Here is a 22,181-nt window from a genome sequence, read left to right on the forward strand (position 1 = left end):
GAAAGTAACTTTGAATGAGGCCCACCTCGTACAGTCTCCAGCCTTAGAATCTCTTAGAAATTCAGATGCCGGGCGCCTGGGTGGCTCAGTCAGTTAAGCATCCGACTTCAGCCCAGGTCGTGATCTCAAGGTTTGTGAGTTCGAGTGCCGCATTGGGCTCTGTGCTGACAGCTCGGAGCCTGGAGCCTGCTTTGGATTCTGTGTCTCCCTCTCTGTCTCTGCCTCTCCCCCACTCATGCTCTGTCTGTCTCTCTCTTTCTCGCTCAAAAATAAACTAACATTAAAAAAAAAAGAAGAAGAAATTCAGGTGCATGGCAGCCTCTTGTGCAAATCTAACATAGCGTTGACCGGTGCCAAAGATGCCTGTGAAGGCTTAACGTGGAAATATGCTACCACATAGTCCAGAAATCTATGAAGAGGGCTGAGCCTCACTTATAATCCTGAAGTGCATTCAAAACCACACCTAGGCATGCCTTTCACACTCATCAGGTCAGCAAAAAAGTGACAGTCTGATGATACCAGATTTGAGCAAAGATCTAGAACAGTCAGAACTCCTATACAGCACTGAAGGGGACTCTGAGTCCACTTTCAAGGAAACTTGGAAATACATAATTCTACTCTTAGGTTTATACCCTAGAGAAACTCCTCCACATGGAAATCAGGTGTTCATTTTGTGTTTATAATTGCAAAATGAAGAAAAGGGAAAAGAAACAAGTTGTCTACAAGAGAAGGAGTAAATGTTCATTCAATGGCATACCAAGTAGCAAGGAAAATAAATGAACCAGATCTACATGTTATTACACAGTCAAATCCCAGAAATGTAATATTGTGTTAAAAAAAAAAAAAAAGCAAATTGAGACAGGATTTGTGTAGTGTGCTAACATTTACATAAAGTTTACCAACATGCAAAACAGTCTATATATTATCAGGAATTTAATAAACGCAGTAAAACATCTAAAGCATGCATGAGGATGATAAATTCAAACTGATGAGATAGGGTAATCTCAGGAAGTAGATGAAATGATGGAATCAGGAGGGGGGTCTAAGGGACTTTGTAATTATAATGCTTTATATATTTATAAATATAATTATAATGGTAAGCATATAGGTGGTCATTGTATTGCTTTTTCTTTTATGTGTGCCTAAATTAATTTATTAACAATAAAAGTTACTTAGCCAGTGTTTGCAACAGCATATTTAGAAGGCCAGTTATGGGATATTAATAAGCATTATTTTAAAAAAAGTGTTAAGAGGCTCAAATTTGGGGAACACTGGCAAAGTAAAATTAAATAGGCTTTAAAAAAAAAAAAAAACTTTCTCCATGCTTTTAACATGCTGTGTTTCTTGTAAATCCCAAAGAGAAGGTTATCCTGTTTAAATATTTTACCATAGAACAAGGGTTGGCAAACCAGAGCTGTCTGCCACCTAGTTTTACAAATAAAATTGCCTGGACAAACAGCCATACCCATTTGCTTATTATATAGCCTGTGGCTGCTTTCACACTTTGCTTTCACACAGTGGCAGAGTTGAGTACTTATGACAGAGACCGTATGGCCCACAAAGCCTAAAATATTTCCTAGTCGGCCTTTTACAGAAATCTTTTGTGTACCCGTCATAGAGCATCCTATGGGGCTATTGTCACTGGGAATGTTGGAATTGTAACACTCAAACTTTGCTCTCATACCACGGGAATAGGTGTGTGTGTGTTTGTGAAAACTGTTAAATAGAAGACCACTAGCTCTTTCTAGATTCCTTGGGGGATGGGGTGTGTGCTTTTCTCTTTGAATTTCCAGCACCTAACATAATAGGTAGCGGGTACTTAGCACTTGCTGCGTGCTTTCCTGAACTGATTTTAATTTAAAAACCTGCGGAATGGATTCATTAGCATACAGATTCATTAGGTGTAACAGACATGCAAAATACCTGTAGTTTGGATTGGATAAGAGAGGAGTTTAAAATTCTCCCTCGTACAAGAATCCAGGCATAAGCAGTCGGGGCTGTTATGGCGTCTCCACCTCAGGGATCCAGGCACCTTCCCTCTTGTTGCTCCACCATTCTTTAGGTGCTACCTTCCTCTGAGTGGTGCCATATGGCTGGTTCCACCCACCGGGACTTCCTCTCTCCCTCGTGGGCAGAGGAAAAGTAGAAGGGTAGAGCAGACCCCAGAGACTGCACACATCACTTCCCCTTACTTCCTGTTGGTCAGCACTTAGTCATTTGGCCACATCTGATCGTCAGGGAGCTGGGGAGTTATCATCTTTCTCCGGGCAGCTAAAAATTCAGGTCCTATAACAATACATGAAGGAGATAAAGAACTCTCTGAGGGACTATAACCAGTCTCTGCCAAAAAGGGATACGTTAAGGCCTTGCCAAAATTAGGGGTGACTCTTTTCTCCAAAGGATAGGCTTTATTTTCGACTCTTTTAAAATAAGCCATGATGCCAAAGCAAGAGATGTGTAATGATGCTTCGTCATTTTCTACTCAAAATCACATGACGGCACATTCAGAAATGAGCACACTAGTTTCATTCTCCTGGGTGTTTGTAGCCCTTGCGTTTGAGAGACCTCTTTTTTCACATGTTTGAATGGACCCAGAATTTGTTTTGCAGGGAGGCAAACACAGTGGGTTTTGCCACTAACTGGCCATCTACTTCTAAAGAGGAGAAAGGTTCCGGGCCCCTTGGGATCTCTCCCAAGGCAGAAAAGATTAGCTGGGAGGAGCACGTGGACTCACACTTTCTTTACCTTATCCGAGTCAGGTTAATGAGCCGGCCCTTCTCTGTACTTTGGTATAGCAGCATCAAACAGCAGGTAGACACCATTTTTGGACAAAGATTTCTCCTAGGAACTTTGCACTGTTACATGTTCCATTCGCTGCAATGATACATACTTTTTTTTCCTTAGAAAGGTGCACAGAGAACTTGGTGTGACTTACTTCAGCACAGAACAGTCTCAATTTGTTCATCTTTTTGCTACCCAAAAGAAAAGGAAAAACTCATCCACTAGGGGACTTGAAGCCTATGAAATGGAATGTGGCTTTTTTGGGAAAGTGTGTTGAGGAGGGGGGCCAGGGGCTGGTATCCAAGTCAGGCCTGTCGTCTTCTGAATTGTCATTTCACGATTCATTTCTGAAGCTACCATTTTATTGTCACGCTTACAGAATCCTGTAATGGGAACCGCTTGATATAGAAGAGACAATGCAAAAAAAAAAAAAATGTTATTACCCTCTCCCAGGATTTCTCAACCTCAACCCGTCTCAACTGTGGACATTTGGGGCTGGATTATTCTTTGTTTGGGGAAGGGGGATGCTGTCGTATGCAATAGCATCAGTCTCCTGTACCTACGAGACAACAGGAGCACCTCATTATTCATGACAACCCAGGCTGTCTCCAGACATCGTCAGATGTCCCCTGGGTGACAAAAGCGCCCCTGATTGAGAATCGCCGCCCTACACAAGCCTACAGGTATCCATAGAGAGACTTGCTAAATAACCCTAGCCGAAGACGTGCATTCTGCTCCTAAATGCATCTGTAACTGCTTCAGATTAGTTAACCCTTTTCAGGCTTCCAGTTTCCTGATCTTAGGAAGGTTAGGAGTTGGCCCCAGTGCTCTCTTTCAGCACCGACATTCTGGGATGCTGCAAGCCAAAAGCTGTTAGGTGGGACTTGTATCTGGAATAGGATTTGAAGGAAACCAGGATACGGGGAGAGGATCTGAAGCGAGGGGCACACTGTGCATGCAGACCAGAAAGCAGTCGGGAGGCTTGTGTGCCGAGTGGGCGGCAGGCCGTATTGGCTGGAAGGGCGAGAAAGAAGAAATGGGGGCGCCTGGGTGGCTCAGTCGGCTGAGCATCCGACTTTGGCTCAGGTCATGATCTCACAGTTCATGAGATCAAGCCCCGCACGGGGCTCGCTGCTGTCAGCACAGGCCCCAGTTCAGATCTTCTGTCCCTTTCTCCCTGCCCCTCCCCCGCTGGCCCTCTCTCAAAACTAAAAAAATAAATAAATAAAAAATAAAAGAAGAAATGGTTGGGTGATGGGGACCTCTCGGGAGGGGCGGTTACAAGAGGGCCTCGAGTTTGAGGCCTGTGAGTGGGAATTTGTGTTTCTTTGGCATCCTGCACAGCACCTGGCATCTAGCAGTGACCCAGGCAGCGTCAGCATAGAATCTATGTGTTTGTGGAAGACCTTTACTAGAACCGACAGGCAGTGGGCTGGGGCGATAAGAGCTGGGCTCCCGCAACAGCCTTCCCGGTTCAAATCTCAGTCCTACCACCTGGTGGCTCTGTGACCTCGGTGAGTTTCTTAGCCTCTCTGTGCTGTAGTTTCTTCTTCTGAAAGCTGAAGATAAATTGTGTAGGGTTAACGTAAGGATTAGGTAAGATCATATATATGAATGAGTATCTGTGTGTGTGTATACATACATATTTTACATGTATATACAGACACCCACTCATTCACAGGTGTGTGTAGGATATATATATATATATATATATATATCCTACACACATATGGGTGTGTAAAATTGAAACCGTTCCTGGCACACAATAAATGATATGTGTTTGCTATTATTATTATTATTAGGGAACCAAAAAAATACTTTTTAACGTTTACTTATTGTCAGGGACAACATGAGCAAGGTGGGGTCAGAGAGAGAGAGAGAGAGAGAGGAGAGAATCCCAAGCAGCCTCGCACTGTAGGTGCAGAGCCCGCTGCAGGGGGCTCAATCCTACAAACTGTGAGATCGTGACCTGAGCCAAAATCAAGAGTCAGACACTTAACCGACTGAGCCACCCAGGCGCCCCAGGGAACCAATAAAATATTCTGAGTGTGGAAGCACTTAGTGCCTTGCACACTGCCTGACAAGTAATAGGTGATCAGAATGAATTAATGAAGAATTCTTAAATCTTAAATTCTTAATATCTGTAACTGACCGCATTCATCCTTAGCTAGGCCCGGGTCCAAACTCTGAGGCCGAGGCCAGGCAGGGCACACACATGAGTGGACCCAGCATGATGAAGGACCACAGAGAGGACTGGGCACGTGGGTGCCCCACATGAAAGTTTTCAGGCTGTTTCCAAACCCTGTGCCGGCCAGCAGCATGGGATTTAGGACTGCCCTGGCCTAGAGTTTGCCCCTCTGCACCCACACCCTGCACCTCTCCCTGCTTCCTGAAACTCTCTTCCGGTCAGACCTCCTGTGCCTTGCAGCAGGAACAGAACGTGGCTGTCTTCGTGGCTCTTTGAGAACCACAGGGCTGCTTTTCCCTAAAAGTGTAAACCAGCCAATTCTTGGCTTTGTGCCCCCATCCCCCACCTCCCCCAGGCTGACCTTCTCCAGGTAGGAGGTCAATAAACTGGGAAACTAGGGCCGGGCACCTGTGGCCCTGGTACACCCTCAGGATCCCCCCAGGCAGCCTGGCCAGTGCAGCCGCTGGCACACTGAGAGCACATTGTCTTGCTTTTATCCTGGGGGCCACCAGACCCTTATAAATGAAACCCAAGAACCTTATTCTCCTACATACTCTATAGCAGTAAACCCCTGCCTTGGACCTACAGACTCTCGTATTCTTATCTAGAGACACAGAAATTAGGAAATGGGAGAAAGCAGCCCAATCTGGCCCTTTAAATTCTAGGAAAGGTATTTTTCCATTCTGATGTATTCGGAGAGTAGCCATAAAGGGCAGTTACTTTCTTAGCTCCTGTATTAGTTAGACAAATGATAAGAGTATCTCAAAGTACAGTGACGTAACTATAATAGATGTTTATTTCTCCATCGTGTAATACATCAGCCAGTGCAAGCTCATGGGGCACCTCTGCTTCACAAGATCCCCCTGAAGACCCAAATTCCTTCCATCTTGTTGCTCTGCAATTCCTTTAGAGCAGGCATCGGCAAACTATGGCCCGTAAGTCAGCCTGGCTTTTTTCTTAACAAAAGTTTATGGGAACACAGTCACACCTATTTGTTTGCCTGTTGCCTCTGGCTGTCCTCAAGCCCCAACAGCAGACCTGAGTAGTCCCAACAAAGACCATCTATCCTAAAGCCTAAAATAGCGGCTACCTCATTCATTAAGAAAAACTTGGCCAACTTGGGGCACCTAGGTGGCTCAGCTGGTTAAGCAGGCGTCCAACTCCTGGTTTTGGCTCAGGTCATGATATCACAGTTTCATGAGTTCAAGCCCCACGTTGGGCTCTGTACTGGCAGCACGGAGCCTGCTTGGAATTCTGTGTCTCCCTCTCTCTCTCTCTGCCCCTCCCCACTCACACTGTCTGTCCCTCTCAAAATAAATAAATAAACTTGAAAAAGAAAAACTTTGCCAGCCCTGCCTTAGTGCATTGGGCTCACCTGCATAGTCAGAGCTAGGACGTGGGCAAGTCTGTTTATCAGCTGGGGAGGGGGAAATGGAACTTAGTCAAATGGCTGTCACTGACCACAAGGGGAAATATAATTTCTAACCGGACAGCCATGTGCCATGCCAAAACTCAGTGAGGGCAGAAGATGCTGTATTACTATAAGGAGGGGGTGGAGAATGGATGCTGGAAGGTGGTGGTCATTGCGACACATTCCTTTCCCAGATGATCCCCTTGGCCACGAATAAGTGTTTGCATGAAATAAGAGCAAAGACAGAGAAGCTAAAATGTTGGGATGAAGCCAGGGAGGAAAGCTGTTGCCTAGTAAGGGATAATACATGAGCACCAGAAAACATGGGATAAACTCAGAGAATGTCCATGCTTGGAGGCACCCAAGAGCTTGACCAGCCTAACACCCCCATTTTCTGGATAAGGAAACTGAGGCTGTTGAAGGAAATGGGATTCATCCAAGATCACACAGCTGATGGGTGGTGCAGCCACGACCTAAAGTCACATTCATCTGAGCCTTTATCTTGGCCCTATTTCTGCCTTACCAGTTACTTTCAGAACTGTTCTGTTGGGTCCTACATGCCCCTCTTCCCTGGCAAAGCCTTGACATGGCCTCAGAATCTTCCTTAACACCATACCCCAACCAACCACAACACCATACTCCAACCAGCCGCACTAGTGAATCAGAGTTGGAGCCTGAGATTAACCCTGTTTTCCATGCCTAGTTTACATGTTGCTTCATAGCCAACATATTACCCTAGTTCCCATAGAGGTACTAGGGGCACTGAGTGCCTGTAATGTGCGTGCTGTGTTTCAGGTGGCTGAAATATGTGCACATCTTCTAGAAATCCATAGTCTGTACCAGGGTTCCACATCCCACATCCTCTAGCCACGTGTCTGTATTTGAACAGGGCCTCCAGAATAGCCAAAATAGATTCGTATGCACTGTCTCACCTATTCCTCACAAAATCTGAACACGGGTACTGGTTCTCCCCATCTTATAGATGGGGAAATGGAGGCCCAGAGAGAGATGGGGGAACTTGCCCAAGGTTACGCAGCCAGGAAATAGGCTATATTGGCATATACATCAACATCACTAGTTGTCTCCACCACCCTTCAGTGAGTTCCTGAAGATCCAGATAATGAAATCAGCACCTGTTGTCTCCTTCTCGACATCATAAATCTCTCTAGCATCCCCCCCGAGGAACAGGAAAGGCCAGGGACTCGATTCTCGGTTACTACTTTGAGTTAGGGTTCTGTTCTCATTTTTCTCCCAAGACACATCCATTTTCAATTACGTGGTCACCAGTGGAGCCAACAACTTGCTCAGTATCCTTCTGTCCGTGTAGCCTGAGAAGGCAGGGCTTGATCTGGCTCACTTGCTGCGGGACCCCAGCACCTAACCCTGTACCTGCCTGTTGCTGGTGTTCAGTGAACGGTATGTGGGAATGAATGAATCGTGGCATGTCCCCTAGCCTCCAAGTCTCTCGGGGCAGAAATCTCATCCAGGTGGGCTCTCTGGACCCCCCAGTGTGCGTGGCACACAGTAAGCATTCGTTAATGTCAGATTCTGTGGAATTCGGCTGACAGAGTGTGGGAGATCACACACACACCCAAGTCTGACATTGAGATGAGACAGGTCTGGGCTGAAATGGAGGTGGAAGGAGCCAAGTGACTTTAGGACAGGATGCTTAACTCCTCTTGGCCTCTGCTTCCTCGTCTGTAAAATGGGGGTACGGATGCTTGCTTTGGGGGCTCCTGTGAGGGTTTAAGCAGGATGTGAGCATGGGCTCAGGAGTCGGACCAAGGGGATCGAATGCCGGTTTTACCACCTATGCGCTATGTGACCTTGGGCAAGTGACATAACCTCCATGCCTCAGGTTTTTCATCTGTAAAATAAAGAGAACAGTGCCCAGTCCATTGGGTTATCTTGAGGATGAGGTGAGCTATTACATGGGAAATGGTTAGCATAGGGAAAGCTACCTGTCAATGCCATTATTAGAATTGACTAGAATGTGTTAGGAAAACTGTAAATCTTCACTATTTCTCTGACTACTGTTAATATCTTTACTCTGTTCCAAGGCAACTTATGTGATCTCAAGCCCTTGGGAACTGTACTATATGCCAAATCACAGGTCCTGGGGCCCGGGGGGCAGAGGAGGGCTGCACCTTCCCAGGGTGATCCCCACAGTGGCCAAATATCTCCGCCTGTGCCCCACCATGGTGGGCACTGGTATCTTCCATGGGAGCAGAGCAAAGTGACTCCACCCCTCACATGGCCTCCCCTCCCAAGCTGACCTCTGGCCACAGCCTCTGAGAAAGGCCTGGGAAGTTGCTCTGTCCCGGGTTGCCAGCCTACTGGTAAGACCCAGATGAACAAGAACAAAAACCTGAAGGGGAAGTGAGAAGCCGTGAGAGCCACGGCAGAACTGTCTCAGGCTCTGTAAGCCGGGTTGCAGTGAGGGCCACGCTCAGAGGCACTGGGCCCCACAGCAGCTGGAAAGGGCCTTGGGGGCAAGGAAAGGACTGGAGAAGTGTGGCGTTGGAGGATGGGGAGGTGGGGGACTTCCAGATGGCCTGATTAAATCCCTGGAAAGAGGACCTACAATTACAAAATGGTGCGTTCTCCGTATCGGGCAGTTGTTATCACGACTGTGCTGGGTGGTTCAAAAGTACGACCTCTGGATCCTTGTCACAGCTGCTGGGGACAGAAGTGCTGCTGTCAACCCTGCTTTGCAGATGGGAAAACAGGCCCAGAGAGGTTAAGCCACCTATCCCGGGTTTCAAGTATGAAGCACAAAGGGATATGAACTCTGGTCTTGAGCGCTGGGTTCCGTCTGCCCCGTGGCAGACAGGCTTTGGGGTCGAGCACTCAGCCCTGTGCCTCAGTTTCCTTGTCAGTAGAAAGGGAATAATGATAAGACCTTCAAGGAGAGGTCAGTTGAAGTGGGAGGAATTGAGCACTTAGTATGCTGCCTAGCACACAGTGAGCTATGCAATAAAGGGTGGCTTCTTTATTACTGACAAGGGAAGGTCATGGTTGTGGGGACTGTTTGGGCCTTTGAGGTTCAGATCCCAGAATCATGCATGGATGCCCTGTGATTGCCAGCACATTGCTAAAACCTGGGCTGTACAGAGTGGTTATTGGGACAGACTCTGGAGCCAGACTGCCTGGCTTTAAATCCTGACCCCTATTAGCTATGTGACAATAAGCAAGTTAATTAACCTCTCTCTGCCCCATTTTTCCTTGTCTATAAAATAGGTAAATAACAATAATGCCTTCTTCACAGGGTTATTGTGAACATTGAACATGTTCATATTTGTAAAAAAAAAAAAAAGAAAAAAGCTTATAATATGCCTGGTACACGGTAAGAACTAATAAATATTTATTAAATCAGTAAAATGTGTATAAATGTTAGTGTCCCCATTTTACAGGTGAGAAAATGGAATGAGTTTAAGTTACCTGTGCAGGGTTAGGTGCACAGCATAAGCAGTTAGTGAAGGTAGAGCCAGGTGACAAGCCCAGGCAGTCACACTTCGGAGCCCACACCCTTGGGGACAGGCTTCCCAGAGTTAGCCCAGAGTCAGTGCTCAGGGAGCCTGGGAACCGCCGGCACTTTCTAGCACCCATGGGATCAGGATTGGTCCAGGGCGTGGGAAAGAAAAGAGGGGCTGGGAGCCTGGCCGGGCAGGCCCACAGCACCTTGAGTGGCTCTGTTCTGCCATTTCCTGCTTGTTGAATTATTCCAGAAACTGGACTTTGATCAGGCATGACCCCCGTTCCCCCTTCCTTCCCTTACAGCTTGCTGGCAAAACCATGCTGGGGCATGGCAGTCTCTCTGGGGGCCAGGGTTTCCCCACTGGGAGAAGGACTGCCTTTATTCTGGTGAAAATGGTTAGATGTGGTGTCTGTTTGAGACCTTAAGAAACACTGTTATTACAGTGTTCTTCAGTCTCCGAGTCTCTGTATTTGCTTCTTCCAAATTCAGTGTGGTCTCTCCAGTATGCACCTTGCTTGGTGATTTACAATAATGATCGTAATAGGAGATCTGTAACATTTAACGAGAGTCGTGTGCTAAACTCTGTTTCCTTCTAAGCACTATACATGGTTTATCTCATTTCATCCACACCCAAAATCCTGTGAGGAAGGTATTATTACTAAACTCATTTTACCGATGAGAAGACAAAAACAGAGAGGTTAAGTGACTTGCCCCAAGATCACACAGCTGCTAAATAGAACTGAGAATCAGAGTTCATGCTCACAACTACTATGTGTGCTAGCTTTAAAAATTCATACGTGAGTAAAATGTGTCTGAGGCCTCACCATCTCCCATTCGTCACTGGGAGTGGATCAAGAGACCAGCAGAATGCACCAACATCCCGCCTCAATGCCGACTCCTTCCTAGGGGAGAAAACCCGATTACTTGCCGTGTGTGTGTGCTCAGGCCTGCAGGCTTCCTGGAAAACATCTTTCTGAAGTCACATTCTTGAAGTGGTGGAAAATACTGAGCCAATCTGTTGGGGCCAGGGCCCTTGAGAAATCAGAGAAATTGACTACCTCGGTAGCTGACCTCTTATTTAAATTGATCAGATTTTTTCATGGCATCGTTGAAAGCCACTGGAAGGGAAACCACAAAGCTGATCACCTTCTGGTGAAGCCCCAGGGTGACCGGCTTAGTAGATTTCTGCATAAATAAGTCCCACACTTAGGCAGGCACAGGGGGACCTATTGGTCTTTGGTGGTAGATCCTTCCGAGGCTTTCCAGAGACAGTAAATCGAGCTCTGAGTCGTGTTTACAGGAATGCTGCAGGAATTTAAATTTGGCAGAGTTTAATTCTCTAACAAACCAGTTGAACAGAAACCTTTATAGAAGATGTTTCTTACCTGCTTTAGCCAGTAAAAATCAGTAACCAGAATCATTACTTACTTTGTATGACTGAGGAATTCTTGAAAAACAGGTGTTTCCTGGGGCCTGCTCTCACGAATAAAGGGCAGGCTGTGCATGGCTTACCTATCAGTTAATACCACATGCTTTAAGCACATAACACAGGCATAAGATAGATGTGGTCCTGCCCCCAGGAGGCTGACAGCCTCATAGAGAAAAGAAATAAGAAGATATATAGATGATAGATAGATAGATAGATAGATAGATAGATGATAGATAGATAGAATGAATAGAGAGTAGTCACAGATTGTAAAAGGTGCTAACAAAAGGAAGGATGAAATTGTTATAGAAGGCCTCCTTTGGACGTGACATTCAAGCTCCTATTTGAGGGGTGAGAAGGGGCCAGGAGGGGGAAGGGCAAGAATAAAGTCCTCAAGTCAGGAGAGAGATTGGCCAGTGGAGAGTGGCCCCTGCCAAAGGAAGGGTGGGAGAGCAGGACAGACCCCACCCCTGCAGAGTCCTGTGGGCCATCCTGGGGGAACTGGATTCTATTCTCAGTACATGGGAAGGCATTGGAAGGTCTTATTTAAGCAGAGGCACAACACAGTTTTATTTACAGTTTAAGCTCACTCTTGCCTTGTGTAAGAGACTGGTTTGGATGGCAAAAAGAATAGAAGTGACAGACCAGTGAGGAGGCCACTGCACTACTAGACAAAAGAGGCTGGGGTTTGGAACCAGTATGTGGGCAGTGGAGCTGGAGGGCAGTGGGCGGATTTGGGATTTGGGTGGCAAAATCAACGGCTGATGGAATGGACCTGAGCGTGGGAGAAGGTTCTGGCCTGAGCACCTGGGTGGACAATGGTGCCATTCATGGAGACAGGATGACTGGGGGACAGGTTGGGAGGGCAGGGGGTGGACGTGTTAAGAACAAGTTGCATTTTGGACATACTAGATGTGAGGACCCTGGGAGACATCCAGGAGATGCGCTCAAGAAGGCAGTTGTATAGGGGCACCTGGGGGGGGCTCAGTTGGATAAAATGTCTGACTTCAGCTCAGGTCGTCATGATCTTGCAGTTCATGGGTTTGAGCCCCACGCTGGGCTCTGCGCTGACAGCTCGGAGCCTGGAGCCTGCTTGGGATTCTGTGTCTCCCTCCCTCTCTGCCCCTCCCTCACTTGTGTTCTTGCTCTGTCTGTCTCTCTCTCTCTCAAAAATAAACACTTGAAAAAAAAAAACAGAAGGCACCTCTATATGTGGGCACACCAGCACAATGGAAAAGTGCCAGGTCCCACCGAGCAGGGTCATACTGGGGTGTCAGATCGCTGGTCAACCTTGGGCAGGTTCCTCACCTCTAGAATGGGGCCCCTATGTCATGGGCTTGTCGTGATGAACCTTGGGCAGGTTTCTCACCTCTGGAATGGGGCCCCTATGTCATGGGCTTGTCGTGAGGATTGTATGACTTAATACATGGAAAGAACTTAGATTTCAAAAGCAAGAATTCAGTAAACATTAGCTTCCTATAATAACAATTCTCATCATCTTTGCTACAGTAATTTTCTTGCCATTTGTCTCTTTCTAATTAAAATCAAGGACCTCTGTAGCTGGTAAACACTTGTCCTGATGTTCTTGGAATTATTGGTTTACGAGTCTGGGCGCTCGGGGAACACGGGGCGGGGTCTGTGTCTTCCACCTCCTAGCCCCCTGCCATGGTACCCCCGCACAGTAGGTGCTCAGTTACATTTAGCCAGTCACATGGAATTCAGCTTGACTCCAGAGAAAAAACAAAATGCTTGTTTGAGAGAATCAGTCAAGCATGGAGGATAGCAGAAGGGACTTCGACGCAGACAGGAGAGAGGAGATTGCAAATTCACTGACAATGACAATTCATAGCATCTTTGCTCTTAAGAAGGAGGCTCTTGAGTTCACAAACCAACCTCTTCCTGAACTAGATAATGGTCTTTTCGAAGAAAAGTTTTCCTTACAATTAGTCAAATCTGATACCTCCCCAAGATCTGCACATGCACCTGACCCATTCAAGGCTCCAGACATGTCAACACAACACATGCAAACACCCACCTTTCCCCCTCCAGAAGCCTCTGCTGTATGCCCCAGCACCTTGCCCTCACCCGCTTTGCTCTGTCTTGTCCATTTGGCCTGAAGCTTCTTTCTTAACCACTTTTTTAGGGAACTCCGATGAAGCCTGCCACCCCACTTGGGGTTTCTCCTCTAACTCTGGAGATGCTGGGATCCATGGTCTCTCCTCAGACTCTTTTCATTTTTTTTTTTTTAATATATGAAATTTATTATCAAATTGGTTTCCATACAACACCCAGTGCTCATCCCAAAAGATGCCCTCTTCAATACCCATCGCCTACCCTCCCCTCCCTCCCACCCCCATCAACCCTCAGTTTGTTCTCAGTTTTTAAGTCCTCAGACTCTTTTCAAATCATGACAGATGGCTCTGCCCTTTCCCAAGTCAAAAAAAAACAAAACAAAACACATTTACTTTCAATTTCAAATAAGCAGTGTTTTAGTGTAGATTTGTTCCACACCGCATTTGCTACGGCACACTTCGATTTGCTAAATCTAGCCACCCTCGCTGTAAGAGTCCCAAGTCCAAAGCCCCATGTACCATGCCTTATGGCATAGCTCCATTCTGTGCCCTAGGGGATTGCATCTTGGATGCTGAGGCCCAGGGTCTTGCAGTCCTCTCCCACCACCTGGGGAGACCTCAGGCGTGCCCAGAAAGTCCTCCAACAGTGTTGGGTGGTCTTGGCTCCCCTGCCTGCCATGAAAAGGTCTTAACCCCAGAGTCCAGGGTCCTGGGCAACTGTGCTTGTACAAATAGGCTGTTGGGGACCTAGCCTGACACCCAGCTGCTCAGGTGGGCATGCAGATTAGACCCCACATCAACACCAAGCTTCCAGTCTTTTACTCTGGTTTCTATCTTCACTGTATCAGCTCCCCCTGGTGGCCAGAAGCAAATTCTTATTATGGTCTCCTGTCCAAGCCCTTGTATCTCCTACAGCTGGGTTTATATTTCAGGGTAGACTTCTGCCCAAGGTTCCGCTGCCAGAAGAGATGAATGATATATCAGAAACTCAATGAAGAGTCAAGCACATACCTATCCCCCCCCCCCCCCCCCCCCCCCCCCCCCCCCCCCACTTCCTGAGGCTCCCTTTGTGGTTCGGCCCTCAAATGCTCTCCCCCAGCTCCTAGCCTTACTGATGAACGGGAGCCTCGGTGCCGTAAACTTTCTGGAACAATAGCCCCTCTCATTTCCTCCAACGATAAAAAAGAAGGTAGTTCCCTCACAAACGTAACCTTTCCTTGTGCCACAAACTGGCTTAGGGAGAAGCAGAACCAGGAATTCTGAACACCTGGCTCCTTTCCTCAGTTTCTACTCTCTGAATTAGCAAGGGGAGGGGATGAAAGGAGGTTCTGGGACAGTGTTTACTGCAGCTTGTTGGCTTTGTGGCCCTGGGCAACTCCTTTATCTATGTCTGTTTCCCCAGGGTTTAAAGAGGGGTAGTGATAGTACTTGCCTTTTGAGGTTGTGTGGGGATTGAACAAACTGATTCATGTGAAGAGTTTAGCAGAGGGCCTAGCCCACAGTAAACATTCAGTAAATATTAGCTATCACCATGCTTAGCTCAGTATGCTGTGGAAGCAAAGAGGAAGACAGATCAGCAGCAGTTATAAAGGACAAAGGATCGAGACATCCAGATTTTAATTGGAGCCTAGGAACAGGCAGTTGACATGAAAAACAAAGGCAAAGGATCCTTGGTGCTTTCTAACTCTCACTGGTCCTCAAGGACCAGTTCCTGGGGAAGCCACTGCACCCCACTGATCGTCTCTCCCTTCCTTAGGGCCGACGACTGCTTTTGTGCTTCTCGGAAACTGGACGCTGTGGCCATCGAAGCCAAGTTTAAACAGGACCTGGGTTTCCGGATGCTGAACTGTGGGCGGACGGACCTGGTGAAGCAGGCGGTGTCTCTCCTAGGGCCGGATGGGATCAACACCATGAGCGAACAGGTACAGGGCCCGAGTCTCTGAACAGGCAACCCCTCCAACCTCCGCCAGGTACGCTGCCCCACGACTTTGCCAACAGCAGGCACTGGACACACACTCCCCCTGCTGGTGACTTAGGGTGATTTTTATTTATTTAGTTAGTTTCGGTTTTTAAAATATAAAAATATCCTTGTTCATCTTTATAGAAATTGCACATGATCATTGCAGCTGAAATGGAAAATTGAGAAAAATAGGCCTATTCCAGAAAGGAAATAATGCCATCACCCAGATAGCCACCATTTATATTTAGTATGTGTCCCTCAAGTCCTTTTTTCAGCGTGGTTAAAATTAGTTCTCTGCCTGCCTGTCTGTTACTGCATCACAGAACAACTCCAGGAGTATTTTTACAAAACTTTCAGGGTATGTTTGAGATACACAAAAGTCATTCTGGGGAACCCTGGGAGGCACCTCAGAGATATAGACAGCTATCCCCCAAGTCCCTGAAACTGAGGTACAGGGAGAAGCTCGTGCGTCTACCAGTCAGGGAGACACCATGTGAATGAAGGTGTCACGGACAGAGAAACAAACAGCAGTTTTCAATGTGAGCCCCAGATGGAAAGTCACAAGGGACAGATGGAGCTGTTTCTCATATGGGCAGCTCATGCAGTGAGTTCCAGGGAAGGAATAGCAGCTAAGAATTTTCTTGAGCAACAAGGATCCCTAACACACACACACACACACACACACATTTATATTTTTTTAAAACAGAGATTTATAATATCTTGCCTTTTTCGACAATTTATATTATAGGTATTTTGCAATATCATTAAATACTATTTTTTAAATCACTTTTAATGGCTACATAAAATGGTCCTATTATTTGTTCAGTTAACCATACCTCAGTTGGATATTTAGGTTGCTTCTCACTACTTATATCAATAATGCTGAGTTAAACATATTTACACAAGTCTTTGTTCAAAATCCCTGATTATTTCGTTAGGGAATTTTTTTTCATTAGGGAAATTTTTTTTTAATCGAAGTATAGTTGACACAGTAGTTTCAGGTGTGCAACATAGTGACTGCAATCCCGTACGTTACACTGTGTTCATCGTTAGGGAAGTTCTTAAAAGTGGACGTAGTGGCTCATAGACATCAACCTTTCTGAAATGACTTTCGCAGAGACTTTGTTTCCTTGTACACACCCTCCAACAACATATGTGTTTCCCCATCAATCTTTAAAAAAATTTTTTTAACTGTTTATTCATTTTAGAGAGGCAGAGTGTGAGTAGGGGAGAGGCAGAGACACACACACACACACACACACACACACACACACGCACAGAATCCGAAGCAGGCTCCAGGCTCTGAGCTGTCAGCACAGAGCCTGACACGGGGCTCAAACCCATGAACCGTGAGATCATGACCTGAACCAAAGTCAGATGCCTAACCGACTGAGCCACCCAGGTGCCCCTCCCTATTAATATTTTCCTTACCTTTTGCCAGTTTTTCACTGGAGCTTTTATTGTCTTCTTTATTTAGAAGAGCTCTTTACATATTAGGCATATAACCCATTCTTATACTATGACAAATATGTCTCAATTTATTGCCTACCTTTCAATTTTGTTTATGTTTTCGGTTTTAGGTCCTCAACACCGTAATGCTTTTTCTTCATGATTTCTTCCATTACTTTTACACCTAGAAACAGATCCAGTTAGATGGTATGAGATAAGCTCTAACTTGCACGTTTTCCCAAGTAGCCACCTTCTCAACACTGTTTATTGAAAAATCCATCCCTTCCTTCTAATGGTTGTGGAACTTCAAAATAAGCAGGAGTCACTGGCAAATATGGAATTCCTAAAAACCATTTCTCATTCACTTGCCTTTTGCTTGTAAATGATAAACCAGACATCAGTGATGGGGGCATGCTCAGAGGCATCCAATTTCCCTTGACACTGGCCAGCAGCTGTGTAGAGCAAAGATGATACTTACATTGTGAAAGAGAAAAATGTCAAGGAAACAGTGTTTATGAGTTAGATAACTTAGGACTGATACCACAGAATCCAGAAAGTTCCCAAGACCTGTAAGTTGAAATCAGCCACGTGTTTTAGCAAACCCCCTTAGATCTCTTGCACCTTAGGACAGACAAATGAAAATACTCCAACTTAAGCAAAGATAATTGCAAAAACGGCAACCCCCCACCTTTTTTTTTTTGCCTTCATTTTGGTTTTCAAAATAGGGAGGATTGTGACTTTATGAGTCATAAGGGCAGCACATTTATTTTTTTAATGCTGGATTTTGAGTACAAACATAGCCACCTACACACAAGTAAGATTTTCCATTTGCTATCGTCCAGTGACACAGCTACCTTGTAAACCTTCTCCATTCTCTGGTTTTTAACCCACCACAGGGCATGACCCCCCTGATGTATGCCTGCGTCCGTGGGGACGAGGCAATGGTTCAGATGCTGCTGGATGCCGGAGCTGACCTGAACGTCGAGGTGAGGGTGCAGAGGGCTACAGGGCCCCTGGGCCTGGCAGTCCCCCAGGGAAAATGAGCAAAGAGAGGGGGGGCTTTTTCTCCTGAGAGCCACCACTGGGGGCGGTCAGTCCAGCAAATAGGTCAAATCAGCCGGTAGATTTCCTCCATCTGGAGGCCCCAGCCCAACCAAATCCCAGGGAGCTGCCCACGTGCATGTTTCATTTAAAAACAACCAATGAAGCTACAAGAAGCACCAGCCTTCCCTTATCTCAGCTGAACTGAGTCTGATTCTTATTACTGATCCATTCCTTCTGGGATCAGGGCAGGGAGCTCTCTCCTGAGCCATCAGGACATAAGACAGAGCTGCTCCGCATACCCTGACCTAAGGTGTAGCTCCCTCAGATCCTACCCCCTCCCAACCAAATCCTGATTGGTTCGCCTATTGGCTGAGTTGAAGCCACAGGTCCTAAAGCTAATGGCAAAGCTTCCGTGAGGCAGTGTGGTGTATTTATCGTGGGAAGCGCACCCCCGCAGGCTTTAGAGTTTGACACTTAAGCTCAAATTCCGAAACTGCTGAGTCTTAGTAACTTGCTTTTGTGCTGGGGCAGGTGGCTTAACCTTTTTGAGCCTCAGCATCCCCATCCACAACAGGGGGAGAATAATCACACCCATCTCAGAGAGTTGCTGGAAGAAATAAATACAAAGAGGACCTAGCATAAGTTTGGGGCTTAGTCAATACTGGTTCGCGCACACACACCACGAGGCTTGTGATAGGTGAAATCACGCTTTTTGACCACGTCCTATCCTGTCTTTCTGGCAGCCAGCAACTGGCAGCCCCAGAGGCTAGGAAGGTTGGCATGCTACAGTCCTAACTCAGCAACCCTATAAAACTTTTTTAGTTCAAAATTAGATGTTCTTGTAGTCTTAGTACTGTGCTTTTTTTAATTAGTGAGTTTTATATTCATCTGAGGAAAACAGGCAATAGACCTAGTTTTGCATCCAGACCATTTTGGATATTATAAGTTTCAGGTACTGGGGATTTTCTTGCCTGTTATGAATCCCCCAACACCATGCAGACCCCTGCAAGGGCTCCTCATCTTTGGGTCCTGGTGGGCTTCTCTGATCCTCTCTAGCCCATTCCATGACTCCTAGCCAGCTCAAGGCCTACCCTGACAGGTGACGAGTGAATTCAGCTGCTCTGAATGAGTCAGACATCACAGCTGTTTGGTCCCAGGGGTGTTTGGGAGAAAAGCCATGTGTGGGTGCCAGTCCTGAAGGGCCCCAACCTTCAGCTTCCCTTCCCTTGCCTCTCTTTTGGCCTAGAGTGTTTTGATGCCCCCCATATTGAAGGACCAGTATCAGATTGCTCACTCGTGGTATGTCCAGGGAAGGTTTTGTGCCCAGGTTTCCAGTAGCATGAGGGTCCTTGTCAACTGAGAAGCCAGAAAAACAGTGAAATGAGAACAGGGTAGGGTGAGCTGTGACCAGATGGGAATGTGACTCCATCAGATGGGTAGTGGTCTTCCCTGGCTTGAAAACTCAAAGCAGACCTTGCCTTGCCTGGGGTTGGCTGCTGCTGAGAATTTCCCCTAAAGGTGCGAATGTAATGATATGGCATCTCATGCTGTCTGACACCCTATGGCTCTCAGAACCACCACCCTTAAGCAGAAAGAGGGGACAGGCTGGGGAGTTGGCTTGTGGTAGCCGCCATTACAGCTTCTCCAAGACACCTCAGAGGAAGTCAGAAATCATCGGTTTAGTTCCTTTCAGACAAGAAGCAAAGGAGACCTTATGAGGCACAGAGAACATAAAGTCACTACCCCACTATTACCGACATTTCCCAAAGCACTTCCAGAATGTCCTTCTGTACATCTCTAGCCCACATGCCCAGCCACAGATAGGTCAGATTTGCTAGTCAAAATATTGTGAAGGTCACATTTTGAAAATAACTTCAATTTGTTTATAGGTTGTCAGTACTCCTCATAAATATCCATCCGTCCACCCTGAGACCCGCCATTGGACGGCTCTGACTTTTGCTGTGTTGCATGGACATATTCCTGTAGTTCAGGTATATTAATGTATTTCCCTATCCACATCTGACCTTTAATTTTACCCTCTTCCATCATGCAAATCTGTTACCTCTCCCAGCATGCATATTCCCTAAGAGATTCATATTGGTTAATTGCAACTAAATATAGCACATTCATATCATATAAGTGAAAATATCATATGTAATGATCTATATGGCCTGGCCTTAACCAATATGAAACGATCACATACCCACATGCAGCCTCACACAGAAGAGTGGCAAACTTATGAAGTTGTTCCTGGTTGCTCGGGGGTGGGGCCTGAGCTGCAATTTTGTGGATTTGTTCATTTTGCTTGTCGCAACGTGAATCGTAAGACTTGGATGGTGTGACACCTTAGAACCTCCCCTGAGGTGTGACCCTGGTGTTTGTGTAGAATCTAGTGGTTTCTAACTAGTGGAAAGAAGCATCCCCAAGTTGCCAAGGGAATGATTCTAAATGACACTTGCATGGATTCTACTTATCGAGAATCTGATCCAAGAGGTCTAGAGTAAGGCCTTTGGATGTGTCTTCTGAAACAGCTACCCAAGGCTCCCCAAGTACAGAGAGATGTCCTCATCCGAGGGCCGTTGGGCATTTAAGTATGTATTGGTTATACTTTTTCTGGCTCTTGTACAGTTGGTATTCAACAAATAGCCATCGAATATATTCTAGATCTTAAACTTGCTCTTCACTTCATCAGGAAAAAAGAACTCAGCATCCAGGTCCATTATCACACCTGGCCTCATGGTGCTGAGCTGTGAGTACATCAGGAATACTTGCTCTTATGTGCTCCAAGCGTCTTAGAAGTTTACAGAGCAGGAAATAAGTGTTCCAGGGACCATGAGGCAATGTTGGAAATCCACAGGAATCTTTTGTTGTTTCCTCAGTCATGGGACTCCTTAGGACAGACCCAAAGTCATGTTTCAGGAGGTTGAGAATATGACGTGTTATTCTGAGAGCTGGAACTTCTGCCCACTTCACTCTTGGTAGAGGAATATAAGAAAGAAGGGATCGGGAGGTGGCCTAGTGGACACAAATGCCACCCTTGAAGTGCAGTGGCATCCCCAAGCCTTTAAATCAGGAATAGGAGCAGCAGGCAGCCAAACAAACCCAAAAAGAAGTCAGGCCACCTCTTCACTGCAGGTACACAGGTCCCGGAATGCCAGGAGTCAGCCCTCTCCTGGCTGTGCCCTGAGGGAGCCCTGGATATGTAACAAAGAAGGTAGATTGCCCCCCCTCCCCATTTTCCATTGGTGGTCCTGAGAGCACATTCACTGAGAGTGAGATCCGGCACAGACAGAATCTCCATCTTGAAGAAGCCCTTCAGGAATGCACAGAACGGAGTAAACTCCTGGATTCTCACTCTGCCTCTTTATTAATTGCTGGCCAGGAAATTTAGCATTGGCTAAACTATACTCAGAGCCATCCAGAGTGTTCTAGAAGGCATCCTTGCCCTCATTGGCCCAGGTGGTCTCCAGAGTCCTTCAGAATTCAAGATTCTGTGGTTCTAAGAGATCCCTCTAATGCTCTCTCCGAGGCTTTGGGTAACCGACCCGAAAAGGGAGTCTTCCAGCACTCTGATGCCATGAGCTGCTCAGTCAGCACTTCTGGAAACTTCAATGTACTTATAAATCACCTGGAGATCTTGCTGAAATGCAAACACTCTCATTCAGTTGGTCGGGGGTGGGCCCTGAGAGCCAGCATTTCACAGCTCCCAGGGGATGCTGATGCTGCTTTTCCATGGACCACACTTTGATAGTCTGAGGTTCTAGTAGATTCGAGGGGCCATCAGTTCATCCCCCAAGGTATAGTTGCCCTCACCCTGTGCACATGGCCACTGACCCAGAGGGAGGGCAGGAACATTGGCACTGTGCTGACTTCCACCAGCTCTCCTGATGTGTCCTCACAGCACATGTCTTTAAATGTCTCAATGGCCACTCTTCTCTGCAGCTGCTCCTGGACGCCGGGGCCAAGGTGGAAGGTTCCGTGGAGCACGGCGAGGAGAACTACTCAGAAACGCCCCTCCAGCTGGCTGCTGCCGTAGGTAAGAGTTGCTGATTCTCATCCCGGCCAAGGGTCTCCACCACCTCGGCCCTCGCTGTGTCTGTGACCGTGTATTTGCTTTATTCGCTTATAAACCCCCCTTCTCTGGGCTTGCAGGAAATTTTGAGCTGGTTAGTTTGCTGTTGGAGCGTGGTGCGGATCCCCTGATAGGAACCATGTACAGGAATGGAATTTCTACAACCCCCCAGGGTGATATGAACTCTTTCAGCCAGGCCGCAGCCCACGGACACAGGTAGGCTAGGATGGGCCAAAGCCACAAGGTCCCAAGTGGTGCTTGTTAAAAATGCAGATTCCCAGGCCTACCCCAGACCCACTA

The 22,181-nt window shown here is 46.7% G+C and overlaps 1 protein-coding gene across 2 annotated transcripts in view; it reads left to right on the forward strand.

Annotated features, from left to right (window-relative positions):
- ABTB3 (ankyrin repeat and BTB domain containing 3) overlaps window positions 1-22,181 on the forward strand; it is a 315,697-nt gene that overhangs the window by 249,460 nt on the left and 44,056 nt on the right. For both annotated transcript variants that reach the window (XM_049627508.1, XM_049627509.1), the window contains 5 exons: window positions 15,113-15,278; window positions 17,662-17,751; window positions 19,699-19,800; window positions 21,752-21,845; window positions 21,962-22,097. In XM_049627508.1, the coding sequence (XP_049483465.1) occupies window positions 15,113-15,278; window positions 17,662-17,751; window positions 19,699-19,800; window positions 21,752-21,845; window positions 21,962-22,097 (588 nt within the window). The remainder of the gene's footprint in view (window positions 1-15,112; window positions 15,279-17,661; window positions 17,752-19,698; window positions 19,801-21,751; window positions 21,846-21,961; window positions 22,098-22,181) is intronic.

Source organism: Panthera uncia, chromosome B4 (assembly GCF_023721935.1).
Source record: "Panthera uncia isolate 11264 chromosome B4, Puncia_PCG_1.0, whole genome shotgun sequence".
Taxonomy (NCBI): domain Eukaryota; kingdom Metazoa; phylum Chordata; class Mammalia; order Carnivora; family Felidae; genus Panthera; species Panthera uncia.